The following is a 25,122-nucleotide window of genomic DNA, read 5'->3' as shown; positions in this document are numbered from 1 at the left end:
CTTGAAAGTCAAGTTACACAACAAGAGGCAGAGAGAGAGAGAGAGAGAGAGAAAGGTCTTCCATCTGCTGGTTCACTCCCCAATTGGCCACAGTGGACGGAGCTGTGCTGATCCGAAGCCAGGAGCCAGGAGCTTCTTCTGGGTCTCCTGCGGGTGCAGGGGCCCAAGTACTTGGGGCGTCTTCTACTGCTATCCCAGGCCATAGCAGAGAGCTGGATCAGAAGTGGAGCAGTCGGGTCTTGAACAGGCACCCATATGGGATGCTGGCACTGCAGGCAGTGGCCTTACCTGCTACACCACAGCGCCGGCCCCAGGTACCATTGTTTTTAAGCACCAGCCCTGTTAAGGTTCAGAAGAGAGGTGGCTGTGGGTCTGGATGAAGGGACAGGCCCACTCTGGGGTACTGAAGAGAAGTGTGTGCAGTTCTAGAAGGAAGTGAGATGGAAGTTAACGCTGTCCTAAGATATACTTCTGAGGGTTTATCCCTCAGCCGTTATCACTGCTGTAGACAACCCACCATGCACTGTTTCCTACGTGCAAACAACAGAAACAACCCATATCATGCAAGGATCGGGCTCCAGTTAAAGAGGGGCTGATGCATGATGGAACTTCAGGCTGCTGACCAACTGCCTTTTCCAGGCGTGATGTGTGGCCTGGGATTGGTCGCAATATAAAGCTCAGTCTGTTGTTTGTTTGAAAAGCGAGATAGATGTTTACAGCATGATCTCAATGTTGTGCACAAATATTTACATAGAAAAGACTAGAAGGAATACATGAAACATTCGCAGTGTGTGTCACTGGGCAGGCTAATGACTTTTTTATTTTTTTCTTGTGGTTTACTGATTTTTCTTCACTTATGAAGATAAATGCGTTCTTTTATAAGGGAAGCAATGCATTTTTAGCTTATGGAAACCTAGTTTATTTTTTTTTTTAATTTATTTTATTTGAAGTGCAGAGTTACAGAGAGGCACAGTGCTGGACCCTAAACCTAGTCTGTTTTTTAAAAATCATTTGAAAGTGTGAGGATCCCGATAGTGATACACTCCAGTGCCCTGGGCTAGGGTCTCTGGTGCGGGGCCGCAGGGCTGAGCTGTGCTAAGCATTTCATTCCTGGACCGAAGGAAGACGCAGAGGGGAATTCAGGCTTCTGCTCGGCACCTATGTCTGCGGTGGTCTGGGGACAGCTGGGCAGCTGTCTGTGTCCCCCTGCCTGGTGGCTCGGATCTGCCTTCTCTGCAGCCAGGCGCTGTGTCTGGAGACGGTTCTGCTGTGCCTGGGCCACAGCGGCACCTTCCCCTGTGCAGTGGGGAACACAGGCAGTGGGCCTGGGACCCGTTTTCAGGGTGCAGCCTGCTCTTCCCGGGGACCAACTGGGGACACACACAGGTGTGTCTGGATCCCACTGTCGGCACAGCAGGGCCCGCGGTCCACTGTGGGCGGTGGTGCAACTTCAGCAAGGCCAGAGCCTTGTCCCTGGAGCAGAGAGGGACAGATGGAGCAGCACTGCCCCGCCCCCCCCCCCCCCCCCCCCCGGCTCCGCTTCCTGCTGGGAACAGGGCTTAGGAATCTGTGAGGATGAGGGGATAGGAAACAGGACCCTGAAGCTGGGCATTAGCCTTCAGAGCTGAATGCACACAGAGCCTCTGCAGACCCAGCTCCCAGGCCACACAGACAGCCTGAGGCCCTGCTGATGGCCGCTGAGTTGTGCAGACAGGATAGTTCCAGGGTGTGAGCAGTTGAGGGGCCCAGGCCACCCCAATGCCTCTCTGCAGTGTCCCCACTCTGCCTTTCGGAGGGAAAACACACTGCCTGTCCCTCTGCTGGCCCCTGAGGATCCAACCAGGGCTGCTGGTTTCCTTTGATTGCCCAGATTATTCTGGAACATTCTAGATCTTTGCTCCTACTCAGCATGTCTCACTCCATAGCTTGCCCACCTTATTCTACTCCATCCTACTCCACCTGCCTCCTTGGCCAGGTCCTAATCAGGCCCAGCAAGGCCACAGTGTGTATGTGTGTGTATGTTGTGGGGGGAGGTTAATAGGGCTCATTGGGTCTTCGTGTCCCAGGGATTCCAGGAGCCACCACCATTGGTCAGCTGGGTATTGGCCATGAGAATGCCACAGGGCCACCCTGCTCCTCTTGTCCTTTTGCAAGTGACTCCTGAGTTCCTTAGGGTGGACACTGTGGAAGAACAGGAGGGAAGTAGCAGAGTTAGCAGCACATGGTGCTGGCCTGTTGCACCTGGAGAGCTGAAGAGGAGACCTCGGCCCAGTGCAGGGGTATAGCACAGAGCAGTAGGAGCCAGCAGTGGGAGCATATGCCTGGCCGTGGGCTCCGATAGACCCAAGGGAAAGCAGTTTTGAGCCACAGGGTTTAGGAGCCCTGTTTGTGGGAAAGGAGGTGCAGCTCCCCCGCCCCGTCCCACCCGGGCAAAGCCTGGGGAGCAGGAGGCAGGAAGAGGGTGCCAGCCGGCCTGAGGTGCACCTTAGTGCTGAATGCGGGCCCAGGACTCCAATTCCTAATCCATCAGACAGCAATAATTCCATAAAGTACATTTAAAATGAATTATTAGAAAGGGCAACTGTGACAAAAACCAAGGTATACAAAAGCCCCAGTCCCTCTTTTTTAATTTGAGGGGGAGAGAGACAGAGAAAGTGAGCACTTCCACCTGCCATTCCCGCCCCTCCCCCCAATACCTATCGTGGCTGGGGTTGGGCCAGTCTGAAGCTGGGAGCCAGGAAATCAATTTGGGTCTCCCATGTGGGTGGCAGGGACCCAGCTACCCGAGCCCTCACTTGCAGCCTCCCAGGGGTCTACATTAGCAGGGAGCCGAATCCAGGAGCCAGAGCTGGAACTCGGACCCAGGGACTCCAATATGGGAGGCTATCTTAATGTCCTAACCATTGGGTTAAGTACCTACCCTCCAGCCCTGACTATTTATTCTTAAATTCCACAGACCTAAACCTACTCCATCCACCTGCTATGAAAAGTTCTCATTTTAGCACTTGTCTCCTATGGAAACAGTTTGTGTCCATTGGTCCCAGACTACACTTTGCCAGCTGTGGCGGTGAGGCCCTGAGTTCGAGTCCCTGAGCTGTGTCATGCAGGCCGCAGATGTGTTCTGGGAGCCCCCCAAAGCATCTGGCCCGCAGGGAAGCCCAGGCCTGCTGAGGTGCGTGCGCTACCAGGAGAGGCTCGGGCGCTCCCTGTCGGGTCAGCAGAGCAGTGAAGATGCTAACAGAGCAGAAAACCCCGCAGGAGCTCAGGCCCAGTGCGGGGGCAGACCCTGGATACAGCGGGCAGGCAGGGGACTCCCCGGGAGGGCTCCATAGGGCAAAAGGCGCACTGTCGGTGGCCAGAGGGTAGGCTCTGTTTGTGCTGTTGGAGGAGCAGCGAAGCCAGAGGCTTCTAGAAGGTACTCTGGGGACAGAGCCTGGCTTGAGTGAGCACGAGTTCTGGAGACCTCAATTCTGTGCAACAGCGAGGCCCCCTGGCTCTGTGTGAACGGAGCCTAAGAAGCCAGGGTGCCCGTGGCAAGGTGGGCATGGGCCATGTGCCCCCAGGGCCTTGGCTCTTGCCGTCCACAGAGATCCTGATGGAAACAGGCCAGCTCCCCGGCCCTTTTCCGGGGCCCCAGCGGGCTCCAGCGGGGGTAAAATTGGCAGCACTTGCGTTGAGTGACATGTTGTTTGTCTTCCAGCTCATGAGAAGCCTCTGAGTTATCTCAAGTTTGTCCTAAAACAACATTTTTCTCCATTACAACAAAGCAGAAGAAAAGCGATTATCTTATTTTATACAATATGCCATCAGCCAGGGAGCTGAGTGCCGGCCGTGCTCGGGGTTGCATAGCAACTGGCTTTTCAATTGATTTTTTTGAGAAGGCACCAAAGCTACTCAACTGTTCTCATTTTAAATACTTCCCAGGCTGGGGAAAGTGACCAGCAGTGGCTCGTGGACAGTCAGAGAGGGACATGAGGGGTCTCACACCACAGGGGTCTGGGTCCCAACCCCCACAATGATGGGAACCCCCGTCATCCTTGGCCCAGCTCCCAGCTCAGAGCCCCTGGGTCCGAGGAAGGCCGGGGAGGCACTGGGGGCCTGCCACTGACCTTGGCTGGTTCAGGCGTGTGCACGGCCATCCCGGGAATCCCTGCCAGCAAGCAGCCCGCAGGTCCTGGCCTGGTGGGGCTCACGCTTCACAAGGGCGGGCAGGTGGGCATCCTTGGGCCTGTTGATTAAGGGCATGCATCCCAGCTGTGGGGTCCAGCCCTTAATACCATGGTGTCGGAAATGAGGCTTCAGCACCTGCATCCAGACCACACCAGGCACCCGGCCCGCAGGCCTGTCTCTGCCAATGCTGAGGGTTCTCGGTCAGGATCCCGGTGGTGGCCTGGCTCTCCCTGGGAAGGGCTTCCCGGGGCCTCTGGGAGGAGTGTGGAAACAAGGCACCTTCCCGATGTGGGAGTCTGCCCAGATGCTTGCCACAGCTCCCGGAGGCCAGTCAGCAGGAGGTGTGAGCACCTGCTTGGCCACCAATGCCCAGCCAGGGGAGGTGGGGGGACATGGTGGGCTCTGCCCCGCAGCAGCCGTGCGGTATCCCTGCACCTCAGTTCCTGAGCAGGATGTGCACTGACAGCCACAGGGAGCTGTGCATGCGGGTGGCCGCCTGCTGTGGCTCTGGGGGGCCAGACCCCACAGGCAGCTCCCCATGGGACTTCTCTCACCCTTGCAGCAACCCTGGCAGTCTGGCAGCCCCTCGCCTCCAGCTTCACCCTCCTTAGTTTCTGATACCTGCTGTCAGCTGGATCCAAAAATACCATTATGATGAGAGAGAGAGAGGACATCCACCTGACTTCTGTGTTCTTGTACTTGTCCTATCCTGATGTTAGGTATTTCTGTTTTTTAAAAAGTTTTATTTATTTATTTGAAAGGCAGAACAACAGACAGAAGGGGAGGAGGGGAGAGAGAGAGAGAGAGCGAGAGAGCTCCTCCATACACTGGTTCACTCCCTTAATAGCCAGGTCTGGTCCAGGCTGGAGCCAGGAGCCAGGAGCCAGGAACTCCATCCAGATCTCCCACGCAGTGTCAGGGGCCCAGGCTCTTGGGCCACATCCTCTGTTGCCTTCCCAGGAGCATTAGCAGGAAGCTGGAATGGAAGCAGAGTAGCCAGGACTCGAACCAGCGCTCCAGTATGGAATGCCATCATTTCAGGTGGCACATATAGGAGGAAACATAATATGGGGGATTCTCAAAAAACTCACGGAAAATGAAATTGAAAGAGAAGTTTAGGGGCTGGCCTTGTGGCACAGAATGTAAAGCCACCATCTGTGACACCAGCATCCCATATGGGCAGTGTTACATTCTGGCTGCTCCACTTCTGATCCAGCTCCCTGCTAATGCACCTGGGAAAGCAGCAGAAGATGGCCCAAGTGCCTGGGCCTCTGCACCCACATGGGAGACCTGGAAGAAGCTCTGGGATCCTGGCTTCAACCTGGCCCAGCCCTGGCCACTGTGGCCATTTGGGGAGTGAGCCAGTGGATGGAATAGTCTCTCTCCTCTCTGTAACTCTGCCTTTCAAATAAATAAATAATTAAAAAAAAGTTTGTCAGTGCAAAAAAATTTGAAACCCATGCATAGTTTCTGTGTGATGCACATTTTCCACGGCCTCTGAAGATCCTTCTGTGCATGGATTTCAGAATGTTTTGTACCAAATAAACTTTTAATTCCGTTTCCATGAGCTGTTTGAAGTCCCCTTGTCTGTCCAGGGCCCAGTGCCATCCGTGGTTCCTGGCATCCACTAGGGCTCTTGGATTGCGTGCCCCTGGGGTAAGGGAGTACTTCTGGGGGTCACCTCTTTCATCCCCGTTGGGCAGTGAGGATGCTGGCTCCAGAGGTCAGTGCCCTGCCCAGGGTGGCACAATGCTGGAGCCACTTTGCTCCTGGCAGTATGAGTGAACTCTGAGACCCTTGCAGTCTGGGGAGCACCAGCCTCAGGCTCCCTGGGCCTGTGCCCGATGTTCCTGACCAAGGATGCTGCCTTCTGCCCCCGCATCCAGGGCACAACAGGGAGTGCTGCTGGCTTCTGGCAAGCGGAGGCCAGGGAAGCTGCTCCCACGTCAGCAGTGCTGAGCTGGAGAGACGTGCACTGCTCACAACCAGAGCTGTCCTGTTTTGTGCCTGCTTGGAAGGGCTGGTCTGAGGCAGGGACATCCTGAGATGGCCTTGGGACCAGGGGAAACCAGAGCCCCTTGGGGCAGGAGCTGCTGGGGCTGCAGGTCATCTGCGGTGGGGGGGATGGCTCCCCCAGATCGGTGTCATCTCTCCATCTTTATCGCCATCACATGGCAGACAAGGACAAGGGACACTGGAGGGTGTTCACTATGCACCCCGCTGCAGTCATGTGCTCCAGGCTCAGCACTGGGGCTGTGCCCAGTTTTCAGAGGGAGAGCCCAGGACAGTGACTGGAGCAGATGAGACCTTTGCACCAGGCCTGTGACTGCAGGGCCCTGGTGCTTCCAGGTGAGCCCCACCTGTCACCTGCTCAAGGCCCTGGGACCGGATGTGGGGCCTGCGGGGCTCACTGGCATGCAGCCGACCAGGGCTGGCTGCTGTTCTGCGGGCGCGTGGCCTCCAGGCTGCCAATCCTGTTTCCTCCTGTCTCCTTGACTGAAGGAGGGAAGAGCATAAATAATTCAGCTCTCCTCAGAGCAAACAGGGGAAATGTCAGAGAGCGGTGGTTGCAGCAGAACTTTTTGCACAGATCTTAATTGGCTTATGAAGAATGAGACCCCAGAGGCTGTCTCCAGGCCCCTGTGGTCCCAGAGCCCAGGTGTCCAGTGACGGCTCACAGCTGCAGACCAGTCCCAGGACCAGGGAGTGTCCCTGGCCTTCCCAGACCACAGGTGGCGCCATTCCTGTGACAGCAGCGCCACCTGGTGGCTATCCAGGGCTCCATCCTTTCTGGAGGGGACACCTGAGTGCGGGGCACTGGGCAAGTTCTTCAGTTGCCTGAGGATAATCACAGCACCTGCAACTTAGGGCAACTGCAACATTTAAGTGAGACCTACACGTGCACGTGTGATGCCAGTGCCCGTGGACGGCACACAGCGAGCCCCTACCTGCTGCCCCTAGCTCAGATTCCTGCCAGCCTCGAGGAGACTTCTGCATAGCCTCTCTCCTGGCCCCAAGGGGAGGGCCCTCAGACCTGCCTCTGTACCCCAAGGGTGGATCCCTGAGCCCTTTGTGTGAGCCCCCAGGCCCCTACTAGTTCAGCTGGGGGACCCAGAAAGGCTTTTTTGTGGCTGTTGTGAGGCTGGACGGACCGGTGAGCAATGTCTGAGGCCCAGGCTCCTGGTGTTGCCTTGAGAGGGCCCCAAGGGCAGGCCCAGGGTTGGTCTCCTGCCTGGGAGCTGTGTGGCCCAGCTTAGCACGGAGGTGCTTGATTGGAGCAGGCTGGTGCTCTTGGTGCCCAGAGAGGATTCCCACATACCCCTGGGAGGAGTCAGGAATTGGTGCTGGCCAGCCTGGACCCCACCCCCAAGGTGGTCTCGCAGTGGAGCCAGAGCAGGGGTGCATGGCCGCAGTGAGAGATGTGGCCTCCAAATGGGGGTCTTGGGTGGCAGAGCCGCTGGGGCATCAGCAAAACCTGCCTCCTGGGAAGCCCACCTTTTCTCGTTTGCCCCAGACCCGAGCAGTGGGTGAGGGAGGGAGTGGGAGTCAGCCCGCACAGCACCCTCCTGCATCCCAGGCTGGGCCGGTCCAGAGAGTCCATCCACGGTCCCAGGCTGCAGGCTGCAGGCTGCCTGGGGTCTCCATGCTGGGGCTGAGTCCTGGGGGCTCTTCCTACTGTGCAGAGCCTGGTCCCCAGGGCTTAGAGACCCTCAGTCACTCTGGAAATAGAGCAGTCCCAGGGAGTGCGGCTGCCCACTGCCCCTCTGCTCTGCATGCTGGTGCCCCAGACTCCCTCCAGGAAAGGACTGCCGCTCTGTGACGTCTGTGGCTGGCTCGGTGCTCACTCCTGGTTCCCGGCCCGGCAAAGCTGAGAACAGGGCAGAAGGTCTTTCCTAGAGAAACTCACACGGAGACAAGCAGGCAGCCAGGAGTCAGATGCCCTGGGGGTGGGGGAAGGCAGATGGCCAGGGGAGCTGGGAGTGGGCACCTGTCCCAGGCTGTGCCATGGCCCGATGGGAGGGACACAGCACTCTTCCCACCCGCTGGCTTTGCTTTCCAAGGTTGCAGTTTGGCCTAGTCAACTGCAGGCTGCAACTATGAAATGGAAAATTTCTGACAGCCAGCACATGCCTTTTAACCTGTGCGCCATTCTGAGCGCTGACGGGACCCGCTGCAGCGCGCCCAGGACGCGAAACCGCCCTTAGGCAGCGTGTCCCCCGCTGCGAGCGCTAACCTCCCTGGACCCACACAGGAGCTGTCTCAGACTTCGGTCTTGCAGCATCACTGTGCTGGGTTCAGGTCACCACTGTTTTACTTAGCAGTGGCCCCAAAGGGCAGGTGCGTGATACCAGCAACTCAGATATGCCAAAGAGAAGCCGGAAAGTACTTCCTGTAGGTCAAAGGGCAAGTCCCCGCAGATGCGTATGGGGAGGGAGGCAATAGTTGGTGAGGGTACTTCCAAAAGTCCACAGGGGGGCAGGCATTTGGCCTATAGGGTCCTCGCCAATTAAGATTCCCACAGCCCGCCTCAGAATGTCTGAGTTCGGTTCCCAGCTCTGGCTTCTGACTCCAGCTCCCTGCTAAAGCAGACCTGAGAGGCGGCAGGTGATAGCTCAAGTAGTTAGGCCCTGCCACCCACCTGGAGACCTGGATTGAGTTCCTGGCTCCAGCCCAGCCCAGCCCCAGCAGTTGTCCACATCTGGGGAATGAACCAGTAGATGGGAGTGTGGGAGTGTTCCCTCGCTCACTTGCTTGCTCTAATAAGTAAAAATTAGATTTATTTTTTAAAGATTTATTTTATTTATTTGAAAGACAGAGTTACAGAGAGAGGTAGAGCCAGAGACAGAGGTCTTCCATCCGCTGGTCCACTCTCCAGGTGGCCGCAACGGATGGAGCTGTGCCGATCCGAAGCCAGGAGCCAGGAGCTTCTTTTGGGTCTCCTGCGGGTGCAGGGGCCCAAGTACTTGGGCCATCTTCTATGGCTATCCCAGGCCATAGCAGAGAGCTGGATCGGAAGAGGAGCAGCTGGGACTAGGACTGGCGCCCATATGGGATGCCGGTGCTTCAGGCCAGGGCATTAACCTGCTGCACTACAGCACCAGCCCCTAGATTTATTTTTTTATTTACTTGAAAGGCAGAGTTACACAGAGAGGGGGAGAGGGAGAGAGAGAGATCGAGATCTTCCATCTACTGGTTTACTCCCTAAATGACCACAGCAGCTGGGCTGGGCCAGACTGAAGCTGGGAGCCAGGAGCTTCATCCCGGTCTCCTACATGGGTGCAGGGGCCCAAGCACTTGGGCCACCTTCCGCTGCTTTTCCAGGCACATGAGCAGGGAGCTGGATCAGAAGTGGAGCAGCTGGGTCTAGAACCAGCACCATTTGGGATGCCAACATTACAGGTGGTGGCTTAACCTGCTATGCCACAACACTGGCCTCATCAAATAATTAAAAATTTTGAAAATTAATAGAAAACACAATTACAATTTTTTTTTTATTTGGGGCACTTATGGTCCCCAGGCCTGCCCAGCTGTCCCAGGTGTCCCTGCCTGCACACCTACCCCTGTGTGGAGGCCTTGGGAACCTTGGGAACCAGCAGCTTTCTTGAAGTGGGAGCAGTGAGTGGACATAGGACGGGCCTGGTGCAGGAGGCAGGAACTGGCCAGGCCACTCTGGGTCCTTTCAGATCTCTGCTTCTTTGGTCTCAGGTGGGTGCCAGGCTGGCCTTATGCTTTGGGGCAGTGAACTTGGATGGATCGCCCCTGAGGGCTGGGCCTTGAGAAGCGGGAGAGCTCCCCACAGCAAAGCTGAGAAGCTGGGTGGGAAAGACGACCCCCATGACCCCATGACCATGTGTCCCCCAGACTCTGCGGACCCCACACTGTCCTTACCGAGTCTGCCACCCTGATCCTGCACCTCCTCCGCAGTTCCCACTGCTGCCTGTCACCAAAGCCACAAACTGGGCACCGCCCCTGCCCCATTGGCACCACCCTCCAGCCCTGACCCCTCTCAGACCCCACTCATCTCGGCTGCTGCCCTGGCTGCCACCTTGCTGTCCCCTTTCCTCCTCAGTAACCCAGAGCTGGCTCTTTCTCAAGTGCACACGGGCACTGCCCTTGCCTCTGGGTACCAGGTCAGTGTCTGCTCCTGCACTGGCCGCTGAACACCACAGCCCCTCAAATGCTGCACACCCAGCAGGGACGAGGATCCTGCCCTTGGCTCTGGTGTGCGCCCCTGAGACGGCCCAGCCCCGGGAAGAGTGGGAGCCTCAGTAGAGAGGGAGGAATTGCTGCGTTCCTCTGTGCCTGCAGATTCTGTACCGGCACCGACCCAACCACAGCATGGAAATATTTGGGAGAAAAATCGCCTGTGCCCTGAACACGCACAGACTGTTTTGTCCTCGTCATTAGTCCCCGCACTGTAGCACATGTATTCATGTAGTGTTTCTGCTGTATTAGGTTGTACAAGTCATCTAGAGATGAGTTAAAGTGGACAGGAGGATGTGCAGAGCGCCTATGCAAATACATCTTTTTGTAAAAAAACAAAAAAAGATTGATTGATTGATTTTAAAAGAGTTTCAGAGAGAGAGAAGATCTTCCATCCACCTGTTCGTTCCCCAGATGGCCACAATAGTCAGTGCTGGACCAGGCCAAAGCCAGGAGCTTCATCCGGGTCTCACACATGGGTGACAGGGGCCCAAGCACTTGAGCCATCTTCTGATGCTTTTCCAGGCCATTAGCAGGGAGCTGCATCAGAAGTGGAGCAGCCAAGACTTGAACCAGCATCCATATGGGATGCCAGTGTCACAGGCTACAGCTTTACCCACTACACCAAACCCACCATTTCTTATGACTCCAACACCTGCTGGTTTGGTGTCTACAGGGGTCCTGGAACCCGCCCTCCATGGATACTGAGAGATGACTTTGCAAGCCACTCCCACATCTTGTCACTCAAGGCCCCCGAGACAGGGGAGTCCCTGACACCGATGTCAGCTCCTCCTGGACTTCCCTGGGGTGGCCCACATCTGGGGTCCAGGCTTGCAGAGTCCAGTCCTGGAGTCCTACCTGCCTGGGGCTCCCCTTGCTGAGCCACTCAGCTCTTCCCTCTGCCCCTCCCCCTCAGGAGAACCCTAAAGCCCGAAGGGGGTCCGAGACCACTTTAGCTGGGGTTCCTGCAGCACAGACCCCTTGGGGCCAGGGAATGACGTGGCCCTGTGCCTGCTGGGGACAGGCAAAGGAAAACAACAAGTGGTGGACAAAAGCACACATCCACATTGCAACACTGCTGCAGTGGAGCCACTGTGGCTGCCGGGGTTGCCGAGAGCCTGGGCTGAACATGGAGCCTGGGATGGGAGAGGAAGGAGGGCACAGCCGGGGGTGGAGGAGGAGCTGCCACCCACACCCCTGAAGCCAGGGTTGTCAGGCAGCAACCTGGGGCAGTGGATTTTGTTCTATCTGCATAATGTAAGCTTTAGAGCCAATCCTTGCTGTTGGGTAGGCATGTGTGTAAGACCCAGAGTTTGTGACCAAGTGGAGACACCTTCTGTGCTTGCTGCTGGGCCAGCACTGCCTTATGCTCCACTGTTTCCCGTATGGGAACCTTGGTCCCCAGGGAGGCGACATCTAAGAGGTGGGCCCAGTGGGGGTCCTTGGGCCTTGGCAAGCGCTGCCCTCCCCAGGGGTTAAGCTGGCCCCACCCAGCCCTCTCTGGCTTCCTGTTTCCAGGGTGACCACTTTCTCCTGCCATTGTTGTCATCATGAGATGACACAGCCAAGGGTCCCTCACCAGAGTCTGAGATATGCTGATTAGTGGTTCAGCATCCAAACCTGTGAGCTAAACAGACCTCTTTTCTTGATAAAGTGAGCCTGCATCAGGTAGCTCATTGTAGTCAGACTAACATTGCACACACCAGCAGCAGGCTGGCGCTGAAGGGACATCTCGCCTGTGGCCACAACAGCCTCCTTGGCTTGCTATAGTCCTCACTATGCCTTATTGCCCCCTCCCTTTATTCTAATGGGGAAGACTCCTCTGTGCCCCGCTCTTCACAACTGGGAAGGCCAGGGACTTTCCCAGGCTACCTCACCCTCCCAGAACTGCAACAAGCCTGCCCACCAAGAGGGAGGCCTCTCTGCATGGCCCCAGCCTGCTGTTCTCACCCTCCTTCTGGTTGGCTCTTGCTCCAGCTGTCTCGTTCCTGATGGTCTGATTCCTGCCCTCTGGTCCCCATACTGGAGTGTGTGGCCAGAGCCTTCCTCCTGAGGGACCCCCATGGCTGGTCCCTTGGCTGGGGTCTCCGTGGTCCCCACCAAAGGAGGAAGTACACTGCTCAATTCTCTTAGCTGCAATGATAATGACACAGCTCCCAACCAATTCTCACAAGAAGAGAAAGTTCCTTTCTTATAAAATATTTACAGGGGGCCAGTGTTGGGGCATAGTGGGTGGACCTGCTTCCTGCAGTGCCAGCATCTCATGTGGGCACTGGTTTGGGTCCCTGCTACTGTGCTTCCGATCCAGCTCCCTGATGGTGCACCTGAGAAAGCAGCAGAAGATGACCCAAGTCCTTGAGCCCCTGTACCCACATGGGAAGCCCAGAGGAGACTCCTGGCTCCTGGCTTTGGCCTGGCCCAGCCCTGGCCATTGTGGCCAATTGGGGGGCAGGGGGAGGTGAACCAGATGAAGAATCTGTCTATCTCTCTCTCTGTAACTCTGTTTTTCAAATAAATAAATCTTTTAAAAAATATTTATTGGAGCCTGCATTGTGGAATGCAGGTAATAATAATAAATAACAAATAATTGTATTTATTTGAAAGGCAGAGTTACAGAGACAGAGATAGAAAGAGAGAGATCTTCTATCCACTGGTTCACTTCCCAAATGGCTGCAACGGCCAAGGCTGGGCCAGGCCTAAACCAGGAGTCTGGAGCCTCATCTGGGTCATTTCCCACATGAGTGGCAGGGTTCCAAGGACTTGAGCTGTCTTCTGTTGGTTTCCCAGGTGCATTAGCAGGGAGCTGGATCCCAAGTGGAGCAGCCAGGAATCAAACTGGGGCTTCAGTATGGGATGCCAGCGTTGTAAGTTGCAGCTTAATTCACCACATCACAGAGCCAGCCCCAGGAGTTTGCTGACACCTGAATGAGACCAGTCTCTAAGCTTTGGTGACCTGGCAGAGTTCCCTCCCCTGAGCTTGGGCCAACTGAGATCAAACTACAAAAAGACTGTGGCTTTTGTCTTGGAAGTATGCCCTCTCCTTGTCTCCCTGGGCCATTGTTCCAGGGAAGCAAACAGCCATGTGGAAGCCACCCTCGGGAGTGCCCACCCAGCACAGGGAGGAGCCCTTGGTCCTACTCATCACCATGTGAGCAAGCCTGGGAGCTGACCTGTGGCCCATGGCAGCTGTGTGGTAGGCAGACTTCAGGCTTGGATGGATCCAGGTGCTTAGTTGAGGACGCCAGGAATGAGCCTCCTTCTGGCTGGGCCCTGCAGGGGTCTGCCCTGGACATTGCTGTGGTTTGGGTGTGGTTTGTCCCCCAGGGGTTTGTGTGTTGGGAGCTTCAGGCATGGCAATGTGGGCCCTGGGTGAAGGTCGCTGGGGTCCTGCCTATGGAAGGATTGAGGAGGTTCTCATGGGATGCTGTCAGGTCTCACAGAGGGGACAGGGGTGAGGGGTGTTAGAAGTGGAGCAAGGCCGGCACCGCGGCTCAATAGGCTAATCCTCCGCCTTGCGGCACCGGGTTCTAGTCCCGGTCGGGGCACCGGTCCTGTCCCGGTTGCCCCTCTTCCAGGCCAGCTCTCTGCTGTGGCCAGGGAGTGCAGTGGAGGATGGCCCAAGTGCTTGGGCCCTGCACCCCATGGGAGACCAGGAAAAGCACCTGGCTCCTGCCATCGGATCAGCGCGGTGCACCGGCCGCAGCGCGCCTACCGCGGCGGCCATTGGAGGGTGAACCAACGGCAAAGGAAGACCTTTCTCTCTCTATCTCTCTCTCACTGTCCACTCTGTCAAATATATATATATATATAAATAAAATAAAATAAAAAAGAAGTGGAGCAAGCCTGGCCCTTCCAGCTCCCTGGGGTCTGTTTCAAGACATGATGCCCCTCTTCCACACTCAGTCCTGTGTGGTGCCGCCGTCTGCCACGAGACCCTCACCGGAGCTGGTGCTGTGCCCCTGACCCTCCAGAACGGTGTGCTGAAGAAGCCTCTGTTCTTTGTAAAGCAGCCCGCCTCAGACCAGCACTTTGCCTGCTCCCCGTGCTCATCAGAAAGGAGCAGGTCCCGACTCTCAGCGCCCTCAGCGGCTACAGGAAGACATGCTTCCCGCCCGCAGAGGATCCTCCTGTCCCTCAGGGTGGGGGCTGCTTTGTCAGCCCTCTGTTGTCTTGTTGCTGGATTGTGTGCCCAAGAGGACACGGTGGAGGGTCCCGTGGGCAAGGGAGTGCTCCCGCCAAGGAAAGATGCAGCCACTGGCCAGAGCTGGACACACGAGAGACAAGGCAGCACACTCCCATGGCTTCCTCTGGCTTCCCCTGGGCTGTCCACCTCTGGGCCGGCATCCAGAAAATCCCTCTGATTTCCGGCATCTCGTTACAATGAGCAATCGCATCCCGGGGCGGGGGCAGGGGGAAGAGTCTCCAGCCAGGACTCCCGTGCCTGGGCTTGGGAACTACTCTGCCAGCTTATGGGTCACTGGCTCCTCCTCCAGGACCTCGAATCAGTCATTCTTCTTCCTGAACTACCTGGTGTATTAACAAAACCTTGGGTTTCCTGTGTACACACACACACACACACACACAAAACACCTGTCTCCAACCAGCCACTGGTGTCCACGCAGATACAGAGCTCCAGGGAAGCTGAAGGCCCCAGTGCACCCTGGCGTGGTGCTTGTGTAGCCCATGCACCTGCTCCTGTAGACTTCGCTCATCTCTTAGAGTCCTGGTGATACCTACTGCAATGAGACTGCTGGTGATCACACTGAATGTTACTGTTCCGAGACCAAAGCCTGTATACCTTCAGCAGTCAGGGAACTTCCCCACATTACTTCTGCTTTGCACGTGGCTGAGTCTGAGAACGAGGGACCCCTGGATGCGGAGAGCGGGCTGCACTTCGTACGTACACAAGAGCGGATTTCAAAGCTTCTGGGAAAAATGGAGTTAAAAAATTAGATGTGGCCGGATGTTTGGTCCCGGGCCGTATCTCACCAGAGTTCATTTCCTGTCTCTGGCTTCCAGCTAGGCTGCCACTCAACACCTTGGGAGGCTCAAGTGGTTGAGTCCCTGCCACTCACACGAGAGACCTGGGTTCACTTCCCCTGCTCCTGGCATTTGGGGAGTGAACCAGCAGATGGGCGCACTCTTTCTCTGTCTACCTCTGTCTCTTTCTGTCTCTCTGCCTCTCAAATTTAAAAAAGGAGAAGTTTATTCTGGAACAAGAGAGCTGTAATCCACATGTAGTTTTTTCATGATACATATTTGTTAAACATTTTGAAGACTTCTCACATGCATGGATTTCAGAGGTTTCTGTAAAAATTATCTTAACATGTATTTGAGACAGATAGCAAGAACGCTTATCTGCTGGTTCACTCCCCAAACGCCAGCAATGGCCAGGGCTGGGCTGAGGTCAAAGCTGGGAGCCAGCGCACCATCCAGGTCTGCCCCATGGGACCTCGGCCAACACCTGCTCCTCCCAAGGTCAACACTGGCAGGAAGCTGGTGTTCGAAGCCAGAGCCAGGAATCAAATCCAGGCGCGCCAATGCAACTAGGCTAAACACCCCCCCCCCACACACACACCGTATCTTTTAACAACATACTCAATGAACTTTTGGAAGCACCCTGATGCTCATGGGGGAGGGGACCGAGATCACCTACCCACTGATCTCCCGAGGGAGGCCCGGCTCTACTTTATGGACAGGTATTTCCTGAAAGAGGAAAACCCATGCCAGGACTCTGCGGGGGGAGGGGGGAATGCCTAGTGCTCTCCAAGGAGCTGCTCCCTCATGGGGATTTAGGCCAGGAGAGCAGAAACCAAAATGACTGTGGGGGAAATGGTGGTGAGGAGAGGAAAGGACAGACCGAGGCTGCTCTGGGGAGCCTCGTTTGCAGCAGTGTTTCAGGCAGTGGGCAGAAGGCAGATTTGGGTTTCAGGCTTCCTGGTGTGTGACCTGAAATGAGTTACTTAGCTTCTGTGAGCCCTGGTTTTCCTGCCTCACGGCCTGAGTGGGGACGGAATGGGAGTGCATGCCAGTGCCACAGTATGGAGCGGGAGAGCAGGCCTGGGAGCCCGATGGCCAGCCTCGGCCGCCTGGGGTGTCGCCGTCCCAGGGGCTTCCTGTGTGGTCCCTCTGGGAACCACCTGTTTGTGCGCCCGGCCCTTACACAGCCCCTTCGCCCTGTTAGGTGCGATTCTCCTGTATCCCCTTTGTTTTGTGCCCTGTAAATGCCTTCAATCCTGGAGAGGCGAGGCCCACAATCCCTGTTCCCTGGGCTGCTGGCCCGACTGGGCCTTCTGTCTCCCCTGCCCTGGACCTGCCCAGAAAAGTAGCTCTTGGGGGGAAGGGCCACGCTGCACCTACCTCTTGTCCAAGGCCTGCCCGGAACAGGGGCCCGACAGAACGCAGGCCCTCCCGCACCTGCGAATGGACACGAGGCCACGGTGCTTCAGGGCTTTGCCTCTGTGTCTGCCCTGGGAACTCAGTGTGGCTGGAAACCTCAGCTTCCATGCAGAAGGAAGCCAGGTGGGAGGCCTGGCCTGAGCGTGCCTGGGCAGGGCTCAGTGGACGGCGTCTGTCAAAGCCCCAGCCTGCCCGGCCCCTGGTGAATGAGCCCACGGGATGCCAACCCCCACTGCTCCCCCTTCCCGTCTCTCTGCCCTCCCCTGCAGTCCATGAGCCTCATCGAGATTGGGAACCCCTCGCAGAGCCTGGAGAACGTCTGCCGCTGGGCCTACCTGCAGCAGAAGCCGGACACGGACCACGATGAATACCACGATCACGCCATCTTCCTCACTCGGCAGGACTTCGGGCCCTCGGGCATGCAAGGTGAGCCTCCATCCAGCAGGGGCTCAGCGGGGAGCTTGGTGGGAGGAGCCTGCCTCCTGCAGAGGCTCATAGGGAAGCAAAGTGGGAGGGGGCCGCCTCCTGAAGAGGCTCATGGGATACCACAGTGGGAGGGGCCGCCTCCTGCAGAGGCTCCTGGAGGGGGAGCGCAGTGGGAGGAGACACTGGCTTTGGCTGGTGTGCCACCAGCACCCTGGCCCACACTAGAGAAGAGTGGCAGGGCCCAGTGCGGGTCAGGGGTCTGTGCTAGTGATCCCGCCAGGCCTCAGAGGTCATGAGATGACAAGAGCCTGGGCCTGGCAGCCCAGAGACCAGAGAGGGGTTCAGCGTTGCTTGGAGATTTCAGAAAAGCAAATTTGAATAATTTTCAAATCTTTAAGCGTTTAGAGATTTTTATGCAAAGATTTAAACTGTATAAAACTGGCAGCTCTAAAGCAAGGAATGGACACATCTACAATCACAGTTGAAGATGTTAAGGCACTTTCTCAGTGAGTGATGGAACGACATAGAAATTTGAATTAAGCAACTTGACCCAATTGATGTAGACAGAATACTACACCAAACCATTAAAGAATGCACAGTCTACAAGTGCACATGAAAATACATCCAGACGATGCTGGGCTAAGAGGCAATCCCAACAAAGTGTGAAATATCAGAGAATATTCCCAGGTGATACTGGAAAAGGAAGACAAGAAAAACTAGCTGTTTGGAAATTAAACAGTGCAGTTATGAATAATCCATGGGTCAAACTAGAAATAGCAGTGAAAATTAGAATATATTTTTATCTGAATGATAATGACAGTATGACACAGTGAAAGTTGTGCAGCTGGCTAGCCCCATGGTCAGGCTGACATGTGGCGCCTCAAGTGCATTTATTTTATTTATTTATTTATTTATTTTTGACTGGTAGAGTTATAGACATGAGAGAGAGAGAGAGATAGAGAGAAAGGTCTTCCTTCCATTGGTTCACTCCCCAAATGGCCTCCATGGCTGATCCAAAGCCAGGAGCCAGGTGCTTTTTCATGGTCTCCCATGCGGGTGCAGGAGCCCAAGCACTTGGGCCATCTTCCACTGCCCTCCTGGGCCGCAGCAGAGAGCTGGACTGGAAGAGGAGCAACCAAGACTAGAACCCGGAGCCCATGTAGGATGCCGGCGCCGCAGGCGGAGGATTAACCGAGTGAGCAATGGTGCCAGCCCCTCAAGTGCATTTATTAAGAAAACTTAAAATCAGTCCGGTGTACATCTCTATCAGGAAACTTGACAGAGAACAGCAAATTAAACCCGGTAAAAGAAGGAAATTGAAAAGAGCAGAATTGCTGAAACAGAAAATCAGAATTTGGTTCATTGAAAAACGTGGATTAAAATGGAAAGACTGAGACCAATGCTGTGGCACAGCTGGGTAAGCCACCACTTGCCACACCAGCATCCTGTATTAGAGCACTGGTTTGAGTCCCAGCTGCTTCCTGCTACTGTGCCTGGGAAAGCAGTGACTGATGGTCCAAATTCCTGGGCTCCTACCACCCATGAAGGAGACCCTGCGAGAGTTCCTGGCTTCTGGCTTTGGTCTGGCCCAGCCCTGGCTGTTGCAGGCATTTGGAGAGTGAACCAATGGAGGGAAAATCTCTTGGTATCTCTCTGTCTTTGGTGCTCTGCTTTTGAAGTAGATGAAAATAAATAAACATTAAAACATACACAAGACTGAAATGCCCCCTCTCGGTGAGGATGTGGGGGTGGAGTTCTCATACACCTCGGGTAGGAATATAAATGGATGTGACTCCTTGGGAGAACCATTTAGCAGCATATACTGATGCTGCTCCTCCCCCTGCGCAGCTGCCGCACATCTAGACAAACACTGGCCGGGAGTGTGAGCACAGGTGCAGCAGAATACTGCATGGGGCTGTTCATTGCAGCACTGTTCGCAGTGACTCTTCCCCAGGGAAAAACTCAAGTCTGCCCACAGGATAGTAGCTACATTGCCACACAGCCCTGGAAGGGGTTACTCCTGGGTGGATGTCACATACTTAATGTTCAGTGAGGGAAAGCGGACCAACTGAGCAGCGTATGTACTGAAGATTCCATTTTTCAAAAGTGGGCAAGACTAATCTGTGTTGCTCAGCTCGAGCTCTGAGGTGGTAGAAGTGGAAGAGCTGTATTTGATTCAGATAGCACGGAGTGAGTTTCTGAAGGAGTGGGGGGGTTGGGGCGGGGAAAGTGGGCACTTCTGTAAGCGAGCAGAGCAGGTGCACTCCAAAGAAGGAGCCATTCCACTGAAGGGCCCTTCTTCTGAGTGCTGATAAACGGGCTCTGTGGCCCACAGAAGGTAAAGAACAGAGTGAATGTATAACGTATACATGCAATGTGTCTATATAACACACACACACACACACACACATATATATATATATAGTCCATTAAATAAGAGTCCGGTAACCTCTTCTGTGCACCTGGAATCTTGGGATATGACGTAATTAGCCAGCCCTTCCAGACACCTGCAGTCGGCATGGAAGAGACCAGAAGTTCATATCCCGAAGCAGTAGCTTGAGAACTGCACCAGGTCCTGCTCGCCGCATCACTTCCTGACCCCATTTTGGAAGCTCTCTCAGTGTTACTTTCACTGTGATTTTTCTTTTATTTTTCACATCTAATGGTAGTCAACTTTCTGGGACTATAGCTGAATACTGGAGACAAGCTATTTATGAAGGAAAGAGCTTTATTTAGCTCATGGGTTTGGAGGACCAAGTCCAAGATCAGGCAGCTCCACTGTTTGGCCTCCCGTGAGGGCAGTAGATGGCCATGGTGCAGAGGAAGGGTTGCATGAGGAGCCAGGAGGCCAAGAGAGTGGCTGGGCCCCACTCTGGCTTCTGTGTCCACCCTATGTGGGAACTCAAGAGACCAAACAAGAACTACAGACGGCCTACAGCCCTCCCCCAGGCCCTACCTGCTAGAGCTTGCAGATCTCACATTGGCAGCACCCTGTGGACCAAACCTTGAGCACCTAGGCCCTGGGTGACAGTCAGCACCCACACAGCAGCAACGTCTGTGAGATAAAAGTCAGAATAGCAGGGAGGAGGGGCAGTCACGGTTGGAAAGAGCAGAGGGAGGGGTGTGTGCGGCTGCCACACTGCTGTCCGTTGTCCAGTGTGGTTGGTTACCCAGGCGTGGTCAACTTGGTGACAGTTCACTGTTGTATCCTCCATGATTTGTGCATTTTTTATGTGTGGATATTTTACTGTAACAACTGTATAAAATGTATGAGGATATTCAGAGAAGGGATGCATCGCACCTCCTCTTATCCTTTACAGGCAATCATTTTATCACTTACAATCGCTCATGACCCAGTGGTCCATCTCTTGTTTGTTCTCCCAGCGACTCTGTAAAGATACAGCGTGTGCGTGATCTTCATGCCTGTGTCCCAGCCACCTTTGTCCAGGAGTTGTTACAATTGCTGTTCTGCCTCTGGCTCTACTCTCCTCCCCATGGCTGTCTGCTGACTACTTCCCCTGTGATTGGCTAACTAGAGAGACTTCCCAAGTGACCCTGACCAGGGCTAAGAAAATTCTTTTACCCTTGGGGAACTCTCCCTTGGCCTCACAAGGATAGACACCACTGTAGGATGCAGCTGGGAGCTGAGACTGGGTTCCGGATCCCCCTGAGCACAGATAAATGCTCCCTGTTGATGTCAGTGATGCAGAGGACAGGCCTCTTCTTTAATTTTTATTTCTTTATTTTCATTGTATTTGAAAGGCAGAGAGAGTGAGAGCGAGAGCAAGAGAAGATCTTCCGTCCGCTGGTTCACTCCCCAAATGTCTGCAACAGCCAGGGTCTCCCACATGCGTAACAGGGACCCAAACAATTAAGCCACCATCTGTTGCCTTCTTGAGCATGCATTAGCAGGAAGCTGGAATAGGGAATTAGAGCCAGGACTCAAACCCAGGCACTCCCATATGAATGCAGGTGTCCCCAGTGGGAGCTTGACCACTGTGCCAAATTGCCATCTTAGGCCTATTAGTTTCTTCATATTCTTAGAATAAGAGAAGTTTTCTTTAAAAAGAAACAAAAAGTAATTCAATGTGAAAGATTGATAGAAAATACCACATTAGGAACTTCTGTTCATTAGAGGCACTGTTTGGATGCCAGTGTTGTGGTGCAGCAGGTTAAGCCGCCGCTTGCGACACTAACATCCCATATTGGAGTGGAGAGCCAGTACAAGCCCCAGTTGCTCTACTTCTGATCCAGCTCTCTGCCAATGCTCCTGGGAAGGCAGTGCTTAATGGCTCAAGTACTTGGGCCCCTACCACCATGTGGGAGCTTCTGACTCTCAGTTTTGGCCTGGCTCAGAACTGGCTCTTGCATACATTTGGGAAGTGACTCAATGGATGGAAGATCTCTCTTTCTCTTTCTCTGTCTCTATCTCTATCTCTGTCTCTCTCTGTTGCTCTTCCTTTCAAGTAAATAAATATTTTTTAAGGCACTATGAATCCATTGGGGGGAAATATTCTTGATACATATGAAGGGACTTCAAAGAGTTCATGGGAAATGGAATTAAAACATACATTTATTTTTGTGTAAAAGAATTTTGAAGCCATGCACAGTGTTTTCATAATATATATTTCCATGAACTGCTTAAAGACCCCTCATGTATGTAAGCATTTTGAGATTCCCACAAACATTTTGAAGTATCCTTTGTATATCTAAAAAATTGTATCAGAAATATATGAAGAACTCCTACAAATCAATAATATTAATAAAAGACAAACAAGCCATTAGGAAAATAGGCAAGAGTCTTTATCAGGATCTTAACATACATGAGCAATAAATACATGGAAAGGTACTCAACCTCAGTAGATGTTAGAGAAATGCAATTAAAACTAAGAGAAGGACAAGCATGTAGCCTAATAGCTGAGTTGTTGGTTATAACACCTGCGTTCCATATTGGAGGACGTAGGCTCAGTACCCTGCTCTGGCGCCAGTTCTTGACTCCAATTTCCTGCTAAATGCAGATCTGGGAGGCAGCAGTGATGACTAAGTAATTATGCCCCTGCCACCCATATGAGCAACCCAGGTTGCATTCCCAGCTACCTGGCTTCGGGCCAGGCACAGTCCTGGCTTTTGTAGGCAGTTGGGAAGTGAACTATTGAGTGGGAGCTCCCTATATTTCTATCATCTATATATCTCGATCTCTGCACTCTCAAAAAGTTACTTAATTTTTTAAAAGTGGCAAGGTTGGGCTGATGTTGTGGCTTAGCTGGTGAAGCCTCTGCCCATGACACCGGCAACCCTTATGTGCAGAAGTTCGAGTCCTGGCTGCTCCACTTCTATCTAGCTCTCTGCTAATGTGCCTGGAAAAGCAGCAGAGGATGGCTGGGCCTCTGCACCCATGTGGGAGACCCAGAAGAAGTTCCTGGCTCCTGGCTTTGGCTGTTGTGGCCATTGAGGAGTGAACCAGCAGATGGAAGGTCAATCTTTCTCTCATCTCTCCCTCTCTCTCTCTGTAACTCTGCTTTTCAAATAAATAAATGCATATTAAAAAGAAAAAGTGGCAAGGTAGCCAGGCACTCCTAATAAAATGACAAGTAAAAAAGCCTGAAGATCCCACATCTGAGGACACACATAGCTCCCGTGTACATGCAGCACAGCTGGTTGACAGGCCCTGTGCTGTCATCAGAGTCCTCTGGGCTCTTCTGTCCTGATGACAGCAAAATCCTACAGGAGAAGAAACTGACACATGTGAATGGAGAGCCAATGATTACCAGATGTTAAAAAAATAAAATCACAGCATGAAACAGATGGGTCAATATGGAAAGCAAAACAAAAAGCTTGAAAACTGACTCTAGAGGAAGTAGAGCTAATTTAGAGAATTGGAGAAAAAGACATGCTGTAAATTAGTAGTCTCAGAATGTTTGAGAAAATACATCCACAAATCCAGAATAGGTTGCTATGAAGTACAGAGAAGAACAGAGGGCTTTTATGAAATCAAGGCTGTGAAAGGTAAAATAAAAACTCAGAAGCTGAACAAAAAGTTAAGGGCACCTCCTAGTTTGGAGAAAAATACAGAAGATTAGAATGAGAAAAAAGTTAGGGACTTTAGGGGCTCACTCCAGGAGGTACCACGTCTGTGTCAGGTTCGCAGAACAGCGGAAAGGGCACAAATAAACTAAGAGGGATGGAAATAAAGCTAAGTAGGATGAATGAAGATTACTCACACGCAGGCTTCATTCAATGACAAAGATCAGATCTCCAGGCTCCGCTCTGGCACACTGGCTCAAGAATAGTTACCTCAAAATATACAGAAGAAAAAGTGCTGACTTTCGGGTCTCTTCCCACAGAACACAGTGATTCGATGCCTGAGTTTTTATAGACGTGTCTAACAAACAGCCAGCACAGCTGGGTCACAGTGGCTATCCTTCCCTTCTGCTCTGAACAGAAGACATTGAAGTCTCACAGTCGGGTAGGACAGGAGTGAAGCAAGCTTAGGATTCTGAGACTTGGGGCTCTGTGCCCAAGGGAGATCCCAGTGTACAAGGGGTCTTCAGAAAGTTCATGAAAAATGCATTTTATGAAAAAACGATGCATGGACTGCAATTCTGTTTTTGCACTAAAATAAACTTTTTGGAGAGAGAGAGAGAGCTTCCATCTACCAGTTCATTCCCCTAAATACGTGCAGTGGCAAGGGCTAGGCAGGCCAAATCTGGAAGCCAGGAACTCAGTCCAGGTCTCCTGTTTTAGGTGACAGGGACTCAACTATTTGAGCCATCCCCAGCTACCCCCCAGGGTCTGCACTACCTCCCAGGGTCTGCACTGGCAGGAAACTAAGACATCTAACCCAGTGTACTTCATGATGGCTGGCATCTTGTTTTTTTTTTTTTTTTTAAGATTACTTTTTTTTGTTTAAAGATTTCTTTTATTTATTCAAGAGGCAGAGTTATAGACAGAAAGAGAGGTCTTCCGTCTCCTGGTTCATTCCCCCAATTGGTCACAATGGCCAGAGGTGGGATGACCCGAAGCCAGGAGCCAGGAGCTTCTTCTGGGTCTCCCATGCAGGTGCTGGGGCCCAAGCACTTGAGCCATTTTCTGCTGCTTTTGCAGGCCATAGCAGAGAGCTGGATCGGAAGAGGAGCTGCCAGGACTTGAACCAGCACCCATATGGGATGCCAGTGCCGAAGGCAGAGGCTTAGCCTATTAAGCCACAGCGCTGACCCCTATGGCTGGCATGTTAACCAGCATTTTCCACACCCCTAAACATACCTTTTAATTCCATTTCCTACAAATGTTGACACGCCCTCATAGAAGCCCTTACAGCATGTCTCTCTTAAAAGCTTTATTTGTTTATCTGAAAATGAGCATTGCAGAGAGAGGGGAAGAGGTCTTCCATCTGCTGACTCACTCCCCACATGACAGCAGCAGCCAGGCCTGGGCCAGGCCAATGCCAGAAGCCAGGAACTTCATCTGGGTCTCCCATGTGGGTGGCAGAGGCCCAAGCACTTGGGCCACCCTCTGCTCCTTTCCCAGCCCATTAGCAGGGCTCCAAATTGGAAGTGGAGCAGCTGGGACATGAACTGGCACCCAGATGGGATGCTGGTATCACAGACTGTGGCTTAACCTGCTGCTGCCACCACTCCCAATCCCCCCCCCACCGCCGTCTCTACCTTGTCCCTGCTGCCCCACTCTGCTGAGCTGAGACCCGCAGATGGTACTAGGTCCATCCTCAGGGCTTCCTCAGGTTCACGTGGGCATTGTGATCTCTCCCCAGCCCACCCCAGGGGATATTGCCCCCTGGATTCTTCCCCAGGGAAATCTGAGAGCCCCCCATTAGTCTCATCCCCCTTAGGGGTCAGCGGTCCCCTAGGAGGCCATGGGGAGCCTTCTCGCCCTCCCCTACAGGCTGTCCCAGGCCCCACCTCCACC

At 53.7% G+C, this 25,122-nt stretch overlaps 1 protein-coding gene across 3 annotated transcripts in view; it reads left to right on the top strand.

Moving 5' to 3' along the window:
- The window catches only part of ADAMTS2 (ADAM metallopeptidase with thrombospondin type 1 motif 2), a 234,129-nt gene that overhangs the window by 169,111 nt on the left and 39,896 nt on the right, over positions 1 to 25,122 (top strand). For all 3 annotated transcript variants that reach the window (XM_062188545.1, XM_062188544.1, XM_062188543.1), the window contains exon 6: positions 17,043 to 17,199. In XM_062188545.1, coding sequence (XP_062044529.1) covers positions 17,043 to 17,199 — 157 coding nt within the window. The remainder of the gene's footprint in view (positions 1 to 17,042; positions 17,200 to 25,122) is intronic.

The sequence above is a fragment of the Lepus europaeus genome, chromosome 4 (assembly GCF_033115175.1).
Source record: "Lepus europaeus isolate LE1 chromosome 4, mLepTim1.pri, whole genome shotgun sequence".
Lineage (NCBI taxonomy): Eukaryota > Metazoa > Chordata > Mammalia > Lagomorpha > Leporidae > Lepus > Lepus europaeus.
Note: the sequence above shows the minus strand (reverse complement) of the source record. Positions and strands in the feature narration are given on the sequence as shown.